This window comes from Convolutriloba macropyga, chromosome 5 (assembly GCF_964194025.1).
Source record: "Convolutriloba macropyga chromosome 5, txConMacr16.3, whole genome shotgun sequence".
NCBI classification, from domain to species: domain Eukaryota; kingdom Metazoa; phylum Xenacoelomorpha; order Acoela; family Convolutidae; genus Convolutriloba; species Convolutriloba macropyga.
The window spans coordinates 67,235,554-67,256,245 of NC_134472.1; the positions used below are offsets into that span (position 1 = coordinate 67,235,554).

Consider the following 20,692-nt stretch of genomic DNA (forward strand, 5'->3'; position numbering starts at 1 on the left):
TCTAGAAAAAGAAGTTAAATTGTCATGAACAACGAAAATGGTACGTGAACAACAAATCACTCGCAAGTAAGGAGTACTTGTTTAGTTTGCAAATTCATATCTTCCTCTTCTTCATAAATGTGAAGAATTTAGGGATTTGAATCTTCACTAGTTTTTTGCATTTCATTACGAGCGTTTACCGGTAAACAAAACAAATAGTTACAAAGAATGTGGCTGTAAATTCCTCTCGTTTGTTGACACCCAATGTGGAAATTGCCTAAATTTCGTGTGAGTAGTTTCCACACGGCAACCAAATAGCCTCAAAAGGACAATAATTCCAAAATATGCTATGAATAGTTACGTTCGGCAGAAAAAGCATTTGACAAAACTTTAATCTTTTCTGAAGTGAAGCAATACCGAAGTGAAGTGAAGTGTACGAGCAGATAAGACTAAGACACTTGTATCAAATTACTAAATCGTTGATTACTAAAATGAAGGATTATAAAGCAATTAAGTGAAATCTAAATACGCAATTTTGCGGAATACACTTTTCCAAAAAATATTTTACTGCCAAAAGTGAATTCTAATTTTCAACTTCCAGTGACTAAAACTTCCATATAATGCACCGCCTTTCCAACCGCAAAAGTTTGTAAGTACGTTTCACACGTACAATGTATTAAGAGAGGAAAAGTGAAATCTGATACCGGTAGACGCAGGTAATGTTGTTTTTCGTCATGAGAACTTCAGAAAGTTAAAAAAGTGTCGACAAAAATTTCAGAGTGAACTTTATAAAACCAAACCTCTTAGGTCCCTTTCAGTTCGCAAATTACCGCAACTTAAAGATCGCTGGGCTTACGCAGCGCTGTGCAAAACTGATCATAAGCAACTGCAATTCAAAGATGGTAACTCACCTCTGCGTAACAATGAAATTCTGGATGAAAGAATAAAAAAGACACGCCAAAGTACAAACAGAAATTATGCGAGAAAAGAGTGATAGATTTGTAGACCGATATTTATTACGGAAAACCAATCTAAGAAAATGATGCAACTGAAAATGTTTTCAATGTTACGACACTTTTATTTGCACACCATTTTTAATGGGTACCCTTTTATATGGGATACCCTTTTTAATGGGGGTACTTTCAGGGATACACGTTTTAACGATCGAACAGTCCGCCTAAGTTCAGTTGAGGTGAGAAGCTTACAATGACTCTTCATTTTCAAAAACAATTATATTCTGCCGATGCCTTGAACTTTTCAGTTCTTCCTATACTTTGAAAATAGTTTAAGTCACAACCTAATACTCGCTAAAATGTTGTACAACGGATTATATTTAGCCTATACCCTTGCATTAATCACAGGGAATTTCACAAAATTTTCAATGAAAATCTGTTAACATTCAAATAAATATATGAATTTTAGGCCCAAGTTTAAGAAGTCTTATCAGTAGCAGATCTTAATTCAGTCGGTCGTCAATATCGCCACTGTCATCAAGTAACCTCGATTTTGAACACCAAAATTTACTCAGAGTGTATTTACTAAGAACTTACAAATTGCAGCAAATGAGATACACTATGGTACCGAAAAGCTAGGAGACGAAAAAAACTTGCTAATCATTAAACAAAAACAATGCTCCTTAAAAATGTTCAAAAATTGCAATGTTCAAAAGAGGTTTCATTCTCATTCTCTCTGTTTGAACAGATATGTTGGTATCACTACTTTGCTGTTTGAATAACTACAAATTGTTACGCTAAGATGAAAAATTTTCAGACTTATTTAATTCTTGACCTAAAGGAACGTTTTCCTAACTTTTTCTCAGAAAAAAGATTTTTTGTTGTTCTTGTCTCAGGAATCCCATATTTGAACAACTCTGCAAAATTCCATTTATATAAAATTACAATTGAACTATAGGATGCGGGCTCAGCGTAAGTGCCCGCAGAAACTGACAAAAATTATTTCCTGAATTTGTTCGATCTTTCTATTCAATCGACAAATCAGCAGTAAATTTAAAATACTGCCTCTGTTGAGTCTGACAATCTACAAAATACGGAATTAAAATTAAAAACGAACTAAATTTTTCAGAACGCCAGAGAATTGAGCACAAAGATGAACCAAGTATTCAACATGTGTTTAGTTCTTTTCTCTTTCTATAGAGAAGTTGTTTCCTATGTTTTCCTGCACATCAAGAGTATCACAGCTGTTCAAACGGATTCAATTTCAGGCCGATAAATCCATAGAAAACAACTGCAAGGTGCTAATTTTTCAAACATTATTTTAAAAGTTTTCCTTACAGTAAGAAGCAGTTTTCCTTTCTCTTTCTCTTTATTATAAAATTCTAGCTTCTGTATTTTTTTCGATTTCCACATTTGATAACATTTTTTTGTTGTAGTTACATCGGGAACCTATTCAACTACCCATCAAAAAAAAATAAAAATAACCGACAACTCAAACCTAATAATTATTTTTTTACTCTTTCGAATACATGTTTTTATAACGGTATAAAACAATTTAATTGATTTTTAAGCAAAATTGCAACAGAGCCAACAAATTACCGGAAAAAAAGCCGTCGTTGGCCCCCTCCACGTTCATGGGGGTGGCAAAAAAACGACAAAAATTGACAGTTTTTTGAGTGTCAAAAAGCGCTCTAATTTGGTTTACAGTTTCAGTTAGATTCTATAATTAAATTCAACTCAGCTTCTCAATTAAAAGCTATTTAGCTGATAATAAATGAAGCTAGCAATTGCTCAAATGAAATTGATCACCTAATGCAATATGATTTATTGACGACTTAGATCGGTTAATTCCGTTTCTGATTTTGTTCGTTTGACCAAGACCGTATTCAATGCGAATTTCATTGAGAGAAGGGAATTAAATTCTTTTCAGTAGCAACAGTGAGTTATGTTTGTCAGAAATCAAACCAGAAAGTCGTGACTTATGAAAACCAAAACACGTGATTGGAAGGAAAATCAGACATAGGCGGAACATTTCGGAAAACGATTCGAAGAGTCCTCTTTTTCAATTAATTGGTAGCTACTGAACTGAATAACAAAACATTAAATATGAGTTAAGAAAACATCAATTAATTCTTTATATAATACAAGTATACCTAACTTTTTTCTATGTAATTGAAAGCATCCATTTTTTCAAACAGAAATAGGCGAGCCATGTCGGGCTCAGGAAACTTTCTCATTTTGATCAAAAAAGATTACTGCAAAAACTTAGCAAAAAAACGGTAAAAAACTTAGTTTTGGGGTCAAATGATACAACTTTTGTAAAAAAACTTGATAACTCTACTCGAAACTGAAAACTTAGCCGGCCGATTGCCGGAAAATAGCGGTGATAGACGCTTGTGTCCTTTCATGGAATTGAATAAGATAGACAGATTGACCACCACTCCTTTAATAGACCACTAGATTTTTTGGGTTAGGTTCGGACTGTCATTTTTATGAGACACACACGCACTACAAGGAAGTACTCATAGAGTTTTTTCGAAGTTAATATTCTAAATCAAAAACTCAAGACTCTATACTCAAGAATTAGGGCATTTACGTTCGGCACTATTTGGATGCACACTACTGATTTTCAACTAGTAAATGTTCATAAAATTTAAAGTTCATTAAGTGAGGCAAGTCACGCAATTGACCTAAAAGCAGAACAAATGATGTCACGTACACAAATTTTAAAAGCAAAGCAGTAGAAGTCAGTAAAAGTCAATTCCAAGAAGTCGTAAGAATCATCGATGGAGACGAGGAGTTAAAAAAACACGATTTCCCCAATTATATCCGCTATCGCTTCACGGTTATTAATAAAATAATTATTACAATCTATTCACAAATAAAATGTATTCACAATTTTACCGCACCAAAAGAGTAAAATTTTTTATTACAAATTCATCACCCCACTCCCATTTATTTCCTCTTTTCTTACTTTTCCCAGTTTTTCAGATACCATCCACTTTTTTAACAAGCGATAAAATTTAGCTTAGTTTTAAAAGCGTAGTTTTTTATCAAAATTAAAAGCAGCCTCTAAGGGCTCAAAAATGATGGTTCTCCTTTTCGCTACGATGCGAAACCAAAAAGTGAAAATTTGACTGCAGAAAAAAAAGCCACCTCGCATATATATTCCCGCATTTTGAAAAATATTGGAACAACTAGGAACTGAGTGCTAAGAGTGAACAATCGACATAATTTGCACAACATAGCTCAAAAGTCGCATTAAAAACAATGAAAAGGCCTTCTCAAGCTTTCGCAAACTGCGAAAATGTCCCGAAGACTTAGAAAACCAGCCAAAGCATTGCACTAAGTGAAAAAGCAAGTATGAATAAAGAAAGCGCGCCTGCTAAACCTATTCACTAGAACTGCAAATGAAATATAGATTTGATAAATTGAAGCTAACATGTTAACAGAGCTTATAAGTTCCTAAACAGCTCTTAATCCCCGAAATCAATGAAAGTATCAACTAACATATTGTGGCCACAATCATTTTAGCAAGCCTCTTTCGACATAATTTTGAGCCCCTAAAGTTCTTCATCTGTCTCGGCAGATTCATTTCGTTGATAAAAATGGTTTCTAAGGCATCACAAACACACCAGCTCAACTTGAGGATTATTTGGTTTAAAATTGATTGCCCACAAGCAGGTCACGATCGACCTAATTCAGAGACGCCAAGAAATCTGATTAAGAAAGTAATGGAAACGAAGTATTTATGCCAATTCAAGCCACACTTCGACTCTTTGCAACAAAAGACCTACTGACTTCAACATACTTATTGTATTGATGAAGAGGCCGAAGTATCGGGCGAAAATTACCAAATGCAAAAGTAAAAGATGATCTTTCTGCATTATGCAGATACTTTTCAATGTCACGTTATTAGATTTCCTTCAACTTGGCGCGAATTGCCTAATGCCAAAAGTTTATATAAATATTTTTTGAGGGCGATAGGTCTTCTGATAACATCCCTACAGAAATTCTTGGCATCTAGAAGAGCATCCTTGAAATTTTTTTTAAAATGGTAAAATGATAGTTAAATTACAAAATTTAATTAGTCAGTTAAAACAAGTGTCAATACAACAAATCAACAATCTCAATGTTTAATAAGAGCTAAAACTAAACAGTAGAAATTCTGAACGAATTTACTCGCGATACATCAGCATCTATTCAGTGATTTTTATTCAATATCAGTTGACACGAAATATTAAATACTGCCAGGATGGTCAACTTCAGGACACCAAACAATGATATTAAGCGCTCCCAGTTTAATATTCTTAATCAGAAAAAGGTGAACAAATTTCTGCTGAACACGTACGTCAATTTTCAATATATTTCTTAGACAAAAATATAACAGAGAAAAAAACCTTTTTATAGCACATCCAACTTCGGTTCGAATGTTATAATTCAATTTTCCGGCAATTAGGTACGACAATTTGCATGAATCTCTTCTTGGTAACGCTGAAACCCTCAGTTCACTGTGTTACATTTGAAGGATGTAATATTACAGCAAGCTAAGAAATGGAGTACTTTTCGTGTTTCAAAAATACATTCTCGACTTACAGGTTTTAAACGTCGACTTAGGTTTGCACTATTTTTGACTACTTGTAACAGGATATACTTCGTTTGCTTCCTGGTAGCGAGGGAAACTACCGAATATAATGAAATCAACTACAATGAACAGTTGAGACCATTGTCATCATTTTACAGTTAGAGCAGCTTATAGACCTCAAAATTACTGTCTTCATATTGCGGAAGAGTGAAGACCATCATTATAATCATTGCACTGAATAGTTCAGACTTCAATATTAATTCCAACACATGAAAAACACTAGAATCAAACTGTCATTTTTCAAGAGCATCCCAAGCATAGACTTTCACATCTACACTTGTGGCAGAAGAACTGTTTGCACAGTTTGCATTGCACACCACAGGGGTTGTCTGTTGATCTAGGAGCAGTTACAGTGCATATTAGTACTGAGCAGTAGTAGCAATGGGTGGCATTGGGGTCTAGATTGCAGCATCTGAAGTCACCACTTCTGGTCTCGTTCGAGTTGACGTCAAATGCAACTGCAACAAATCAGCAACAAATGAGCATGTTATCGATGTGATAATTCTTAAGTATATTTTGCCGCCTAACAGTTGTAAACTTGATTTCTTCGACAAGTTTGAATCATAATAATCGAAAACAAGCTAAACAACTAAACAAAGGTGCACGTGGCGAAACAAAAGAAATGATTGAATAAAGAAATTGAAACAAGGATCCTATTTTTGAAACAACAAAACCCAAGGAATTGAAGAAGAAAGACGACAACTGCAACTCCCCCCGACCGGGACCAGACGGCCATCGTCAGAGCAACTACAACTATAGTAAGCCCCATCAAGTTGCAACGCAAGCCAACGTTCGGAAAATTTGAGCCATGCAAATGGTCAGTGTTTCGCTAGATATCTGCATATTTTAAATTTGAACTATGACCTTTAAAACGTTCGACAACGTTGCAACTTTATGGGACTGACCAAAAATCATATTCCACACAACAGAGGAATTGAATTTTGCATAGCATTAAATCTTTTAAGGCCACAAGCACACCACCCGTGTTCAACTTGTACTTTTTGGTTTATAATTAAGTGCCCACAAGCAGGTCACGATCGACCTAATTCAGAGACGCCAGGAAATCTGATTAGGAACGTAATGGCGCAACTGCATCAAATCAGCTAGCCATGTTCCACACAACTGAGGAATTGAATTTTGCGTAACAATAAACCTTCATATCCATAGAAATAAGATTTTGGGTTAAAATAATGTTTAGTTAAGATTTCGCATAAGGTGCTCTACATCAGATTTTGATTCAATAAGACCTTGAACCAAAGGATCTATAAATTACTAATTTATTATCAGCAGTCGGGTCATACTTGTTGAAGCATAACTTTCTTGACATTTCCAACAAAATGTACCAAAAAACTCAATGTAAAACTCATTAGCGACAGGAACGCGTAAAATACAGAGCTAACTAATTTTTAAAATTCAGTAATGTGACCACCTCTGAGGGGGAGACAGACCCTCCAAGTCTGTCTCACCTTCATTACTTAGATCTGTGCAGCTACAAAAGCTAAAACAATTAACATCAAATTAAACATCAGAAGTCAACTAACTAGAGGGCTTAAGCAACTCTCGCTTAGTCGGTTTCTGATCTAGGCTAGTAGTCTTCATTGCACCATGCTCGGCATTCCTAATATTATTGGCATTGTTGTTATTATCCTCTTTGGACGGTGATGCCATGTGACCTAGTCCCTTGTAGTACTCGGATGCCCCATTCCTCAGTCTGTCAAGAGTCTGTTGACACACTCGTCGCATGACGTCATCACTCTGCCGGTTCACCAATTTCTGTGTAACCTGAAAATACACTCAAAATTTCCTGTGAGATCCATAACTTCAGATTTATAGTTTTACATTTGAAAGTTAAAAAATTAAACACAATTCTTATGATTTTAGCTAAGAAAATTGCACTTTCAACGCCCCTAGTTTAAGTTGAATCGTAATGACATCGTTGCTAAATAAGAAAATAATTTTAATTACTAAAATTTCATTTTAAACAACTCCGAGTTTGATATTGAGCATACTTTTAACTAAAGCATTAACTTCACTGAAGGCTGGGTTTTGATTATTGAGTTCTGTCAATAGTCGAACACAAGAATCGGTTGCAATTTTTCCTGACGTTTAATATCTGTGGATAATTCGAAAGCCGTTGTTTTTCCAACAGTAATGATTAGACTACTACCGCTAAATCTGCTGCACAAATCATCAGGGACCGCACCAGCAATGTAGTAGGTCCTGACTATTTTGGCGAACTGTAGTCGCAAGACGTGTATATGTTTTGCGTAAAAAAATGTAAAGAAAAACAATTCTAATTCAACTTTCTTCACAACTTATGACTTGAAGTTCTTCTAAACTTTAGCAAAGTCTTCTAAACTTAAAACTAGGAAATCTGGTCTTTCTTTTCTACCTGATATAGACTCATGAAGGTGACAGAATAAAGCATAAGAGCCAAAAACCATACCGTGATTTACACATACCTGAGACTTGAGATGTGGCTGGAAAAAATGGTCGTTCCCATCATTATTACTCTCCCTCATAGCTCCTGGCAGTCCATCGGGGGCACACAATTTCCTCTTGTTGCCACCACAACTGCTATTGCTACTGCTACTGTTGGTTGAAGAAGTCATTGCAGGGGAAGAAGCCATTGGGATACTAGCTTTTACTCAAAATCTTCGGATGAATGTTAAAACACAAAATGATCTGAAATGAGACATGGATAGAAACAGGACGAAGTTGCCAAGAAGGCGACGATGTGTTACGCTGAAAGGTAAACTATGGAGACAAGAGGTAGCTCTATGTCAGTACGTCATATGAAGCAACCGCTCCCAAAAAACTCAGAGGTTTTGAGGCGAGAAACCGAAACAGCTTTTAAAATAATTGAAATGAGAGAGCAGTTATCTTCCAAAATGCCTTCGACGAAAAACAGAGACCGTATATTAGGCTGAGGCTGCTCCAGAGATTAGAAAATATCTACCAAGAACCAATAAAGCTCAAGTTTCAATTTCATCACAAAACCGGAGAAGACCACTGAAATTGAAGCATAAAAGATCATTCACACCATAGTCATATTTCTCTAAAACTCAGTTCACCACGCAAAACACTCAGATTGCATAATAATTGAGTTCCAAAAATTATTGTTCCGACCCCACTTGTGGGGGGGGGAGGAACTATATACTCAAATTGGTTTTTTTTTGTTCCGTGAATTTTGGCCGACCGATATATTCATCGTAGAGAAATGTGCGTGGTATCATTAAAAAGCTCGTCCAGCGTAGAATTGGAAATTAAAAAGATTTTTTTGAATTTCGTTTTTTTCGAGTTATCGAGGTTTAAAGTTTCATGTGAACACTGGATATTTGGTTCACTTTGTTCACTTTTACTGTAATTGTCGTTCGAATTAACGTTTTTTCTACGAAAAATTTAATTCATAACTAGATTTCACGCCAAAAAGAAAATCAATTTTAGGTTTTTAATAGACGAAAGGAGATAATAAAGACTAGTTCTAGTCTTAGAGGGAAGTTTAATATATATAAAAAAATTCGAATTAGGTTTGGGAGCTCTTTTTTTTAGAAAATTTTGCAATTTTTTTGTTTTTCAAGTCACCTAGAGACTACTAGACACTTTCTATATCAAAGTTCCGTTAATGAAAAACCTTTTTTACGATCAAATGAAGCCCAATGAACAAAAAATTTGTTTCGAACGGATCGCTCATGTTTTTTTTTGCACTCGTACCTCAAATTTCAAATGAAATTTTGATTTATTTTTTGAGGTTTTACTAAAGTTTTATAATCCTATGGCATAAACTTGTTGACTAAAAGTGCAATAGATTTGCTATTGCTAATGAGCATTAAGTGAACCTATCTAGTGCTGTGAGTGGGCAGCTAATGGCTGTTAAGACTTTGAAAATAAATTTTCGAAAGTTTTTTAAAATTAGTAAATCATAAATTTATTTTTGCGAACTGCAAGTTCGTCTCAGTAAAAACAGGATTGAACTCCTTCATACCACTGCAACATAAGTTAATCTCATTGGCGGCTTTATCAAATAACTATTGGTTATACGTCTTCAATGCCACAAGATTTGAAATATTTTAAAAAAATTTTTGGACATTTCGTTTTATTGGTTCATTTTGAAATCTTATCACGTCATCCTAATATTGATGGCTACATCTTCCTTTAGTGAAGACGTCCAAAGGATCATAGATAAAACTTTCTGAGAAAAAAATACGGTTTAAATGGCTTCAACACTTTCTTCTAAAGAAATTCTTCACATTTTTCTAAAGAAATTTTGGTTTTTGTCTGTATTTGTTGTTTTTTTCATAGTCACAAGACATATTGTGATGTCTTATTGATTACCTAGGCATCATAAACATCCTTGTATTCACTTCGTGGCATAGCTGAGCGTATTCATTGAATTCCTATGAAAGCTTTTGAGTTTAATGACTGTTAAGACTTTAAAAATATTTTTTTAAATTTTTTTTTGAACATAAATCAATCTTAAGCTTATTTTCGTGGATTGTAAATCAGTCTCGGTAATGACAGAACCGCTTTTTTTCTACATCAGCAACAATTTATCTAGTTAGCGGTTTTGTCTTCTAACTATTGGTTTTTTTTTTTACTTCGGTGCACGAGTTTTCATAATTTTTATAATTTTTGGATTTTTTTTTAGTAATTTTGGTTCCTTTTGAAATCGTATTACATTATCCTAATATTGATAGCTCCCATTGGCTTAGTGAAGACGTTCAATGGATCGTTGAAAAAATTTCCAGAGAAAAAAGCTTATGGTTCAAATAGCTTCGACACTTTCTTCTCTCAATTTTCTACCGAACTTTTGGATTTTGCCTGTTTTTTGTTGTTGTTTTCATAGTCAATGACTTGTTGTAATGTGTTATTGATAAATTTTGAATGACAAACATCCTAGTCGTCACATCATCTAGGCATAATTTAGCGTATTAAATGCCTTCCGTTAAAAGCTGTAGAATTTATTGACTTTGATACTATGGGTTTTCTCAAAAATACGACTTATTGTGATGAATTATTGATGTCACATGAATGAAACCTATGATTGCTATTTCATCGAGGCAGAATTTAGTGTGTTTAATTAACTTAAAATGTAGCATTTTTTTTTAAAATTCAAACATCTATTTTTGTTATCTCTTCATTTGGTTGACAATTAAGTCAAAAATGTAGATGAGCTCGGGTCGGAACATCATGTGCGAACTGTAGGACATATTTGGTTCTATCGTACAATATTGTTTTTTCCGGGCAAATGCTAATTCTCCTGACAGTCAACTATTATTCAATGGGCCAGTCGTTTTTTTCCATTGGCTTTGCAGGTATAGTCTTTTTAATAATCGTGAATGGCAGCTGGGTACTCAGAAACTACTTCATCAAATCAGGACGGTGCAAGAGATCGGTAAGATATTTTCAGAGCATCATATTCTACGTCACGCTATCATACAAACTGTTTGCGTTTATCATCCGCGCAAAAGTGTAGGAGTGTTTCAAGTTATTGTAAGGAAGTTAGCAATGATTTGCTTGTAAGAATCGATGTTCAAAAACCAAGTTTAATCAATCGCAAATTGAGAGCTCGACTAAATGAAGACGTATGGGCTCAGTTAATGAATTAATTTTTATTTTTGTAAATTGGAGAGCGGCATTTTTATCATAAACAGGGACGTGAACGAGTGTACAGTGTCAGACTTGAAATTTTTGAAACTTAGTATTCCGAAATATTCGGAGCAGCAAGCTAATAACACGAAATCTAACTTAAAAACGGCGTAATGATATTCTGAATTGTTTTCCAGCAAAAAACACCAAATTGCCATTGTGTAGTTCAAATCGCCCTAGTTAATTGTATTACCATTCAACGAGTTTTTGACCATTATATTTGAGGCAATTTAGTTTCCAAGAACTTTGATTGGCCTGAATTGTACGAATAGGGGTAATATTTTTTGCTTAATAAATACTATGAGTTTGCAAGGCGAGTCTTTAGATATTAAATCCATAAGCTTAAATTGTTACGCAGGTAACTAGCTGATACAAAGAGCATAAGCATAAATTAGCTAACTACTAGCTAATTACATCACTTAGTTAAAAATTAAAACTCCCGACTCTACGACTTGCTGCAAAAGTTCTTGAAGCGGAAGCCAAACGCTGACTCTCATAGCTTCAAAAACTTCTAATATGATGAAAACGCTAAACACTATCAGGGAACTCTCCCTCTCAGTTCCGTTAAAAAATACTCAAAAAATGTAATCGTGAATCGCCTGATTGTCGGAGACCAAGGCTTTTTGTCAATAAGCTGAAAATTTTGTACAGGCAGAAACTTCTCGCAGTCGCACAGGTACCTCAAAAGTAATAAAAAAGCCTGCCCAATTTCCATCCCGAACGTATTCGAGAGACAAAATAGCCAATAAAATCTTCGAAAAAGCACATTTTGTTATCACCTTTCACGCCGCCTTTAGTACACCAGAACAAACACTCAAAACAACAATTGAAATAGAATATCTGGAGTCATATGCACAAATTTCAGCAAAAAAATTGGAACAATATTCAATACAATTGACGTAACTTGCAAGCTAAGGGTATTAACAATATAGGAATATTAAAAACCTCTCAGTCGCACTAATCAATTCACTTGACATATTTTTAACACCATTGCCAATAAAGCTCAATAGCCCGCTATGGCAAATCCACGAATGCCACGACAAGCAAGACAAATTAAAAAAAATCGACCGATAAGCCTCTCAATTGTCATATCCACAGAAAACTAATCTTTCAACGAAAAGCAAATCATTTAATTTACGTTGAAATGAAAAACGATAACTTCTTATTCTTGCCACAATATACACTGACTTCAAAAAGGCATTTGATAAAGTACCAGACAATCAATTTTAGTTGTTTGGAGTACAAGTTGTTTGTTATCATCTTAAAAAGACCTTCCACCGTACTGTCAAGAATGAGCGTTGGGTACGCCGACAACTAGATAATTCTCTCAAATTATCTTTCAAATCTCTCTTACTCGGCTAATTTAGTACCCCATTACCCGGCTAATTTAGTAATTCAAAATTGACTATGTGCCCCCACTTTTCACAAAGGGGTAGTGTGGAAACCTGAGACGATCTTTCGTCGCTCGTTTGCACGCCACAAATCACAAGATTCCACACTAACAGTAACATATTTTCACGTCACCCATATCGGTTAATGGGAACACACAGACAAATCTTGTAATCAAATAATTCAATTAGAATTGACGTGTGACAACAGTGGTTATAGGCACAAATATTGATCGAATTATATACCCAGTTATTACCGCCTTTTTACATTACATACAACCATCTTTGATTTACAACTTCTATGACTTTCGGTGACATGTGATGTTTACTAGCATTTCATCATAGCAATCAATCAGACGTCAAAATCAAGTGTTATCAATTCACATGCAGAAACAGAAAAGTTATAAACTGCACGTGAAATAAGCTTTGTTTTCTTGACAACAAAGATGTAAATCAGCAAGTGAGTATACTTTTCATAGTCAAACAGTTAATATTATACTCTCAATAGCCCTCCTATCATATTAAGTGTTTGAACCTAAGTGCACATCACGAAAAAGTGAAATATCTTTTCTCCCGAAAGCTTTTCGTAAGGTGTCTGTCGGCATGCGATCGGTAGGCAAGTAGTTAAGCTCTAATAGTCTAGTCTCGACTAAGTTCCGAATGAAGTGCACTTTCAACGCAAACTGCTTAGTCTTGCCATCGTTCATGGAATTCTTACTAAGAGAAATGCATGCTTGATTATCTACAAACACTTGTAAAGGTTGCTCAACATCTATGTTCATTTCCTTCAAAAAGTTTGCTAAGTGTACCGCCTCTTTACTTGCCTCTACTACTGCATTCAGTTCAGCTTCAGCTGTGCAGGTTGATACGCACTTTTGTAATTCACTAGCCCAGCTAAATTCTCCTGAACTATTGTCAAGCTTGAAACTAACCACTCGTACTTTTTCTGCTATCTAAAATACCAGCCCAATCACAATCCGAAAAACCTTTTAGATCTAATTTATCACACTTCCTATAAATAAGTATTTCAGACATAGTACCCTTCTAGAAGCGTAGACAAGCTTTCGCGGAGTTCCAATGCTTATTGCCCAGATTTTCTACAAACGAACTCAAAATATTAGATGTATGTGCAATATCTGGTCTGGTAGTCAACGCCAAATAATTTAAACATCCTTCTATTTCCCTATAATCACCAGACTGCATTTGTTGATATTCTTTGCTTCCTATTTCCGGTGAATCAAGTTTCGAAAGCTTTGAACTAACATCTAAAGGTGTTTTCATTGTCCTATAGTTACTCATTTAATACTTCTCTATTAATTCTTCTATATAAGCTTCTTGACTCAAACCCTAGAAAATTTCTTATTGTTATGTACCACTTCCTACTAGATTGTTTTAACTCATATAAACTTTTATTAAGCTTAGACTAATGGATTTTCTTGATCATTGTATTTTTCAAAACCCTCAGGTTGCTGCATAAAGATCTCTTCATCGACATCAGCATTTAAAAATGCAGTTTTAATGGCCATTTGTTTGAGCTCAGAACCGTCACGGATTGCATAGCTTAAAGGTATCCTCCTGATAGTTTAGAGGCGCATTGTCGGTGAATAGGTCTCGTTGTAATCTCTGCCTGGCATTTGGCTAAAACCCTTAGTTACCAATATTGCTTTATATCTCACTATTTCTCCACTAGGCCCCCGCTTCAGAGCTAAATGCCAACTCCTACCAAAAGCTTTGATTTCCTGGTTATTTACAAGTTCCCAGACGTTGTTTTCAACTAATGAATTATACTCTGTTTTCATTGCTGCAAAACAATTTTCGTCTTATTGCTGCTTCTGTTGATTTATGTATCACATTATCATTTACTAATTCATTTAAGAGTGCTACTGGATTCAGATCTGCTTCCTTTTCTAACCGCGTTTGCCCCGCACTAATTAGTTATTATTGAACAATTTCTGTTCGTTGAAAGTTACGTTTCTAGACATTCTAACTTTAAATGTGTCTTTTTCATCCTTTACTCTTATAAGATATGTTTTGCTGTTATCTGATGATTACAAGAATATACCTTTTTTGTGAAGTCCGATCTATTTTTCCTCGGAATGATCTCTCAATATGAACGTAAGCAGTACAACCAAAAACGTTTAGTGACACTAAATTTGGCGTTTGTCCATCCATTGCTTCGAATGGTGTTCTTTTGATCCCCGAATGGTAACAAAAATTTTGATGTCACTTGACATGTTTATTGCATAAGGCCAGTATGTCTTATCAAGTCCTGATTGCTCAATTAGGCATCTCACAATTGGTGTTATTGTTCCCCAATAACGTCCAACTTTACCATTTTCAGGTGTATGAGGTGCTGAAAGCTCTAGTCTTACGCCATGCTTTATACATAATTGGTTAACCTGGTTCGAATTGAATTTGCCCGCACCATCGCACACCAACGTTACTGGCATTCCTATGTCTGCAAAGAATTGTCGGACTTTTTCTATTGCATCATCCCTTGTCTTCAAGAAGTACACTTTCTGATACCTGCTAAAGCTGTCTACGACGCCGATTGCATATCCGTGGCCATCTACAGCTCCTGGATCAATAGGCCCTAAAATATCAGTATGGACTATTTCTAGGACATCCTTGGCTCTTGTCCCAGAATCTTTCGGAAAGCGAAGCTTCCTTGACTTATTCATTTGACATGTCTCACAATTCCCTACGTCAAGTTCACTTATTGTAAGTCATATGGCATGATCCTTAAATTTCAAAAGATCTTTAATAATATTGTCCTAGACGTTTGTGCCAAGAACATAGCCGGTCTCCACTGTCTAAGTTACGGTTTTCGGAAACTGTTGAATTCGTTGTTTTCCAATGGAGAAGACTGTCATGATCCTCAAACGGGAAAATTACTTCGTTTTCAGTTCTTATCTCTAAGTCCTTACCGAACAAAAGCTCATCATCAGCCGCTCTAGGTGTCGACACTGAGACCAAATTTTTCGAGTTATCAGGTACAAGTAATGCATTTGACAATCTTATTTTCCGCTCACACCCTTTTGAGTCCTCTGTTCTTATCTCAATTGTCCCCCGTCATTCATTTGAACTTTTGCTACTACTTGCGTTAGTTATGGTCCCGGTATATTCTTTGTTAATCTCAATAAATAGGCTTTCATCCTTAATCATATGACTTGTTGCTCCAGAGTATAACACTAGCTCACAGGAAGGATTATGACTTGTGGTTTGAATGAATGAGAAGTACACTTCGTTCTCAGATTTTGGTTTTTTCAACTTAACTATGAGAACACGATTGAATGTTTTGACTATACTTTCTGCTCTGGCTTAAAAACTTTTTCTCTGGTTTCTGCTTCTTACAAAATTTGGAGATATGACCCTGCTCACCACATTTAAAACAAATTATTGGTTGCCCCCTTAATTGTTCTGTTTGATTTCTGAAGTCGACAAACCTTAGCCATGTGTCCAACTTTTTGACAATTGAAGCACTTTCGTTCTTTATTGTAGAATATACTCACTTTTTTGAAAATTCTCGTTATCAAAGTTGATAGGGTCACTCTTAATTTCTTCTAACCCTTTCTGTTCTTTACTAAATTTTACAAGTATGGTGATGATCTCGTACTCTTTAGGCAATCCTTTCATAATTGAAATAAACGTTTTCTCGCTCACGCCTTTGGTCACCAATGTCAAGTTTTAATTCATGTCGTCGGCTCTTGCAAAGTAGTCTACTGTGTTTTCATTTCAGTTCTTCTTAAGGCTAGTTAATTCTGATATGAACTTATGTAGTTGCGGCCTTTCAAAACCTTTTGCAAAGTATATCCCAAGCTTTAGTACCATCACCTTTGTGGTCTCAGAAACAGAACTGATATTTTAACTAATGCTTGAAAAAGTCCATACCATAAAGTCCGTTTCCTCTCTTCCAGTTCTTCCCTTCCTTTATTTACAGCTTCTGTTCGTTGTTCCTCTGATGAGCTATTCCTAACAGCAGGGATATAACCGTCAAATGTAGTATCACCAGTTAAGACTTTTCCTAATTTCAATGAGTCATACGCACTTCAAACTGTTCCTCAAAATATACGGAGTCATCCTCACGCCCACTAAAAATTATTATTTCTGACCTTGAACTTATCGCTGAACTCAATTTTCTTTTACCTTTCTGGTTGTTTTAAAATCATTAAAGTTTTACCTAGTTCTAGCTCAAACATTAGTAGTTTAGCCTATGTACCCTGTGTTAATGTGGTTTACTCGAACACTAGTACTGTTCTACGTAAGAATTTGCTCTTTTGATACAGGTTGAGTTAAAACTATTCTATTAGAGCAAAACTCCTAGCCGCTTTTATCGTTTAGATAAATGTGTTGCCTGTTGGTTCCCTCGTTATTAAGCGACGAATCTCTGTGTCGTTGTGTTAGCCAAAAAATGTTTATAGCAGATTGAGAATACAACAAGATAGCACTATGAGCACAATGAGGATAGCACAATGGAAATGAGGGTAAAAAACAGTTTAAACTAGCTGTTGTCAGCAATACTAAGTAAGCCGGACAAGTCCTCGTAGAAAGTTCTGCGACACAAACATCTCCCACTCCAACACGAAACACCCCCCACAAGCTTCCACAAACAAAGCCAGCCACACAACCTCCGTTTCCACAAACAGTCACCCAATCAACTGCACAAGCTTCGCCACACAAACAGTCCACCAATCGGCTACAGAAGCTCCCTCTCCACCAACACTCCTCTAATCAGCCACACAACCTCCTCCACAAAAACAGTCCACAATCAGCTACAGATGCACCCTCTTAACAAAAAGAGTCCTCTAATCATCTACACAATCTCCTCCACGCAAACAGAGTCCACAATCAGCAACAGATACTCCCTCTCCACAAACAGAGTCCTCTACACAAACTCCACAACACAAACAGAATCTCCAGTCAGCTACAAAAGCTCATTCTCCACAAACAGGAGTCCTCCAATTAGCTACAGAAACTCGTTCTCCAACGTAGAGAACACTAGAGCTTCAGTCCCACCTGTTTTCCTTCTGACTCTTGACCACTGTTTGACTACAAGTCTTGTCTCTCCTTGTCCTATCGTTCGTTTAGCAATTGACGTCAGCAATCCTCTAATGCAGCGCAGAGGCAAAACAGCATAGTGTCGTTTTTAGGGTGGGCTGATTACTTATCTCAGAAAAGCTCTGGGCCCATAACCTATCTGTTAACGGGAACGAGGAGACATCTTGTAATCAAATAATTCAATTAGAATTGACGTGTGACAACAGTGGTCATAGGCACAAATATTGATTGAATTATATACCCAGTTATTACCGCCTTTTTACATTACATACAACCATCTTTGATTTACAACTTCTATGACTTTCGGTGACATGTGATGTTTACTAGCATTTCATCATAGCAATCAATCAAACGTCAAAATCAAGTGTTATCAATTCACATGCAGAAACGGAATAGTTGTTGAAAATATCAGTATACACTGCATGTAAAATAAGCTTTGTTTTCTTGACAACAAAGATGTAAATCAGCAATTGAGTATACTTTTCATATTCAACAGTTAATATTATACATTTAATAAACCACTCCCACAATTACATTATCTAATTACTGAAATGAAAGAAAGCCTAATTGATTATTAAATTCAGAAGTTTGCCTCTCGATACAATTAGGTAACTAAGAAGACAATGCGCGGCTTTACAAATGCACTGTTCACAAGAACAATTGATTCTTTGCATTTGGTCTCATTTAATTACTAATAAAACTCGGGATTAAAGTTTAGGTTTGTTATATTCTCAAAAAGTCCTTTCCACAATAAAAGTAATTTAATTCCACGCTTTGTGTAGCTAAATTGTATAGTTGAAAACACATGAATTAAGCAAAGTGGGGACACGTTTTGGTCACTCTGCAAAAGTTTACTGAAATTTGCCATTCCGGACATTGGCCAAGTAATGCAAGAAAAACTAGATGAACGGTTAAAAAAAACAAAATGAATAGTTGTTGATTCTAATGCAGCGCAGAGGCAAAACAGCATAGTGTCGTTTTTAGGGTGGGCTGATTACTTATCTCAGAAAAGCTCTGGGCCCATAACCTATCTGGGCCCATTACTCAAACAAAAGGCAAAAAAATGGAAGAATAAGCCAAAAATCTTCGAAAAAACTACGCAAAAAAATCTTAAAATTAGACTGCGCTGGTCACCCAACATTAGACGGAGTACTAAAAACAAATCATCCAAATCATCGTCCGAGGACCAAATCATCGTCCTCCAAAACAATCCTTGTTATGGACCAAAAATTTGTAACAGGAACAAAATTATCTTGCAACTCATCGAAAACGTTCAACGTAAAATTTTAATGGATTTTACTGACAAGCCAACTCTATTACAAGGAGAAATTTCTCCAATTAAAGTTGCTTGCTACCTTTATCACTCTACAACGAGTTACACGATGTGCTTCTCTAACATAAAACCAAAAACTGACATTACGACTTTAATCTGAGAATCAACGGAACACGATGTGTCACCAAGAGTTCTTACAAACTCCAAGTTGAAATGAAATGAATAAAATCTACATCAACGAAAACATCGTCCCAAGAAATCGAAGAGGAAATATGTCTTGGATGAAATATTTACAAAAACAATTGTTGTTCATGACGCATCAACTGCTAAATTGCCAACATCAAAAACTTGAAATCAGCTAGATAAAAACAAAACTGGTCAAATTAGTTGATTGGACTCATTACTTAATTCTGCTTCAATTTTAATAATATCTAATCTTGGACTCCTTTTATGTTTCACATTTGACCCATTTCAAGAAGGATGAGCCTACTTTGAAAAAAAAATGAATTCTTCAGGAGCTAAGGAGAAAAGGAGTTAAGGAGTATAAAACTTTTGTCAGATGCCAAAATATTATTCTAAGGGAGATTTGAAAGAGGATGCTTAAAAGACTCAGGCCGACTGCTGTCCAGATAGCAGTAATCCGGTTGAGCGTATTTTTAACTTCCTTCCTCAGTCTGCTAGTAACATCAAATTTAACAAAAATCATTTGCAATTTGTTACCATATAAAAACAACCCCAAAGACAACTGGAATTTTCCTGAACTGAACCAACTGAAATTTCATCACTGGTGCAAAAATATAGGCAATTGATTATCAGTAGATATCAATTTCTTGTAACCTTATGTTACTTACTCGTCGTAGTTTGGTCGAAATGGTAATTATTTTTCTTCCTGTACAAAAATTTAGGACTAAAGACCTGCGAATTGCTCTCAAACAACTGGAGAGCAGTCGTCTTTTACCGTAGTTCTCTGCAGCTTACAGAGGCTTGCTTAATCCTAATTGAAAAATTTCGTGTCAAGGACTCACTTTAATTCAGCGTAAAATTTTGTTCTTGGAAAATTTATGAGGTACAATTATCATTTTCGATAACTGGATGGATAGTTAGTAAATTGAACGTAACACCATAAGTTCTTATATCTAACCAGGAGTTGTCTTTCCCATGTCCTTATTTTCAACAATTTAATCAGGCCACTATTTTAGCATAAATAGAGATCTATAACAAATCCAATCGGTAAATTCGTTGGCGTATAAAGTTCTAACCTTTTCACCTTGCTCCCCGCTCTGCTCTTCCTTTTGCTCAAAAAGTTTTTAGAATCATTTTTATTATTTGTCCTTCAAAAAAAATCCTATCCTATATTTATGGAATTTTTTTAATTCACTTCCAACTTTCCAGGGAAAATTTTCCATTCAATTAGAACATAAACCACCTAGTCTCAGACTTAATATTGCTTACTGTGTGATCGATTTTACAGAACTTTTATAAAATTTGAAAATTATCTAACATGCTGCCAAGCTCGAAAAATTTTTTGCCAATTTTTTTCGCATCAAACCGTCGGGCCCTTAAACATTCGGAATAAAAAACGCAAAGATTGAAATCAAACGACTTCAGCAAAATCGTTGAAAAAAACGGTTTTCATAGCATTATTACTCCTTCAGCAAATTTGAGAACTAATAGCATGTTCTAAAGGAGTAAGCAAGAAAGAAACCATCGAACACAATAATTACTCATACAAACTTGTCAAATTTGC

General features: G+C 35.4%; 2 protein-coding genes across 2 annotated transcripts in view; one reads left to right on the forward strand and one right to left on the reverse strand.

Annotated features, from left to right (window-relative positions):
- Positions 1 to 20,692, forward strand: part of LOC142339577 (medium-chain specific acyl-CoA dehydrogenase, mitochondrial-like) — a 350,806-nt gene that overhangs the window by 193,426 nt on the left and 136,688 nt on the right. The gene's annotated exons all lie outside the window — the stretch shown is intronic.
- On the reverse strand, positions 5,002 to 8,258 carry LOC142340192 (uncharacterized). The gene is made up of 3 exons (XM_075390696.1): positions 8,040 to 8,258; positions 7,119 to 7,359; positions 5,002 to 6,035 (listed from the first exon to the last, which is right to left on the reverse strand). Exons 1-3 carry the CDS (start codon positions 8,205 to 8,207, stop codon positions 5,818 to 5,820), a joined length of 627 nt encoding a protein of 208 aa, XP_075246811.1. The 5' UTR covers positions 8,208 to 8,258; the 3' UTR covers positions 5,002 to 5,817.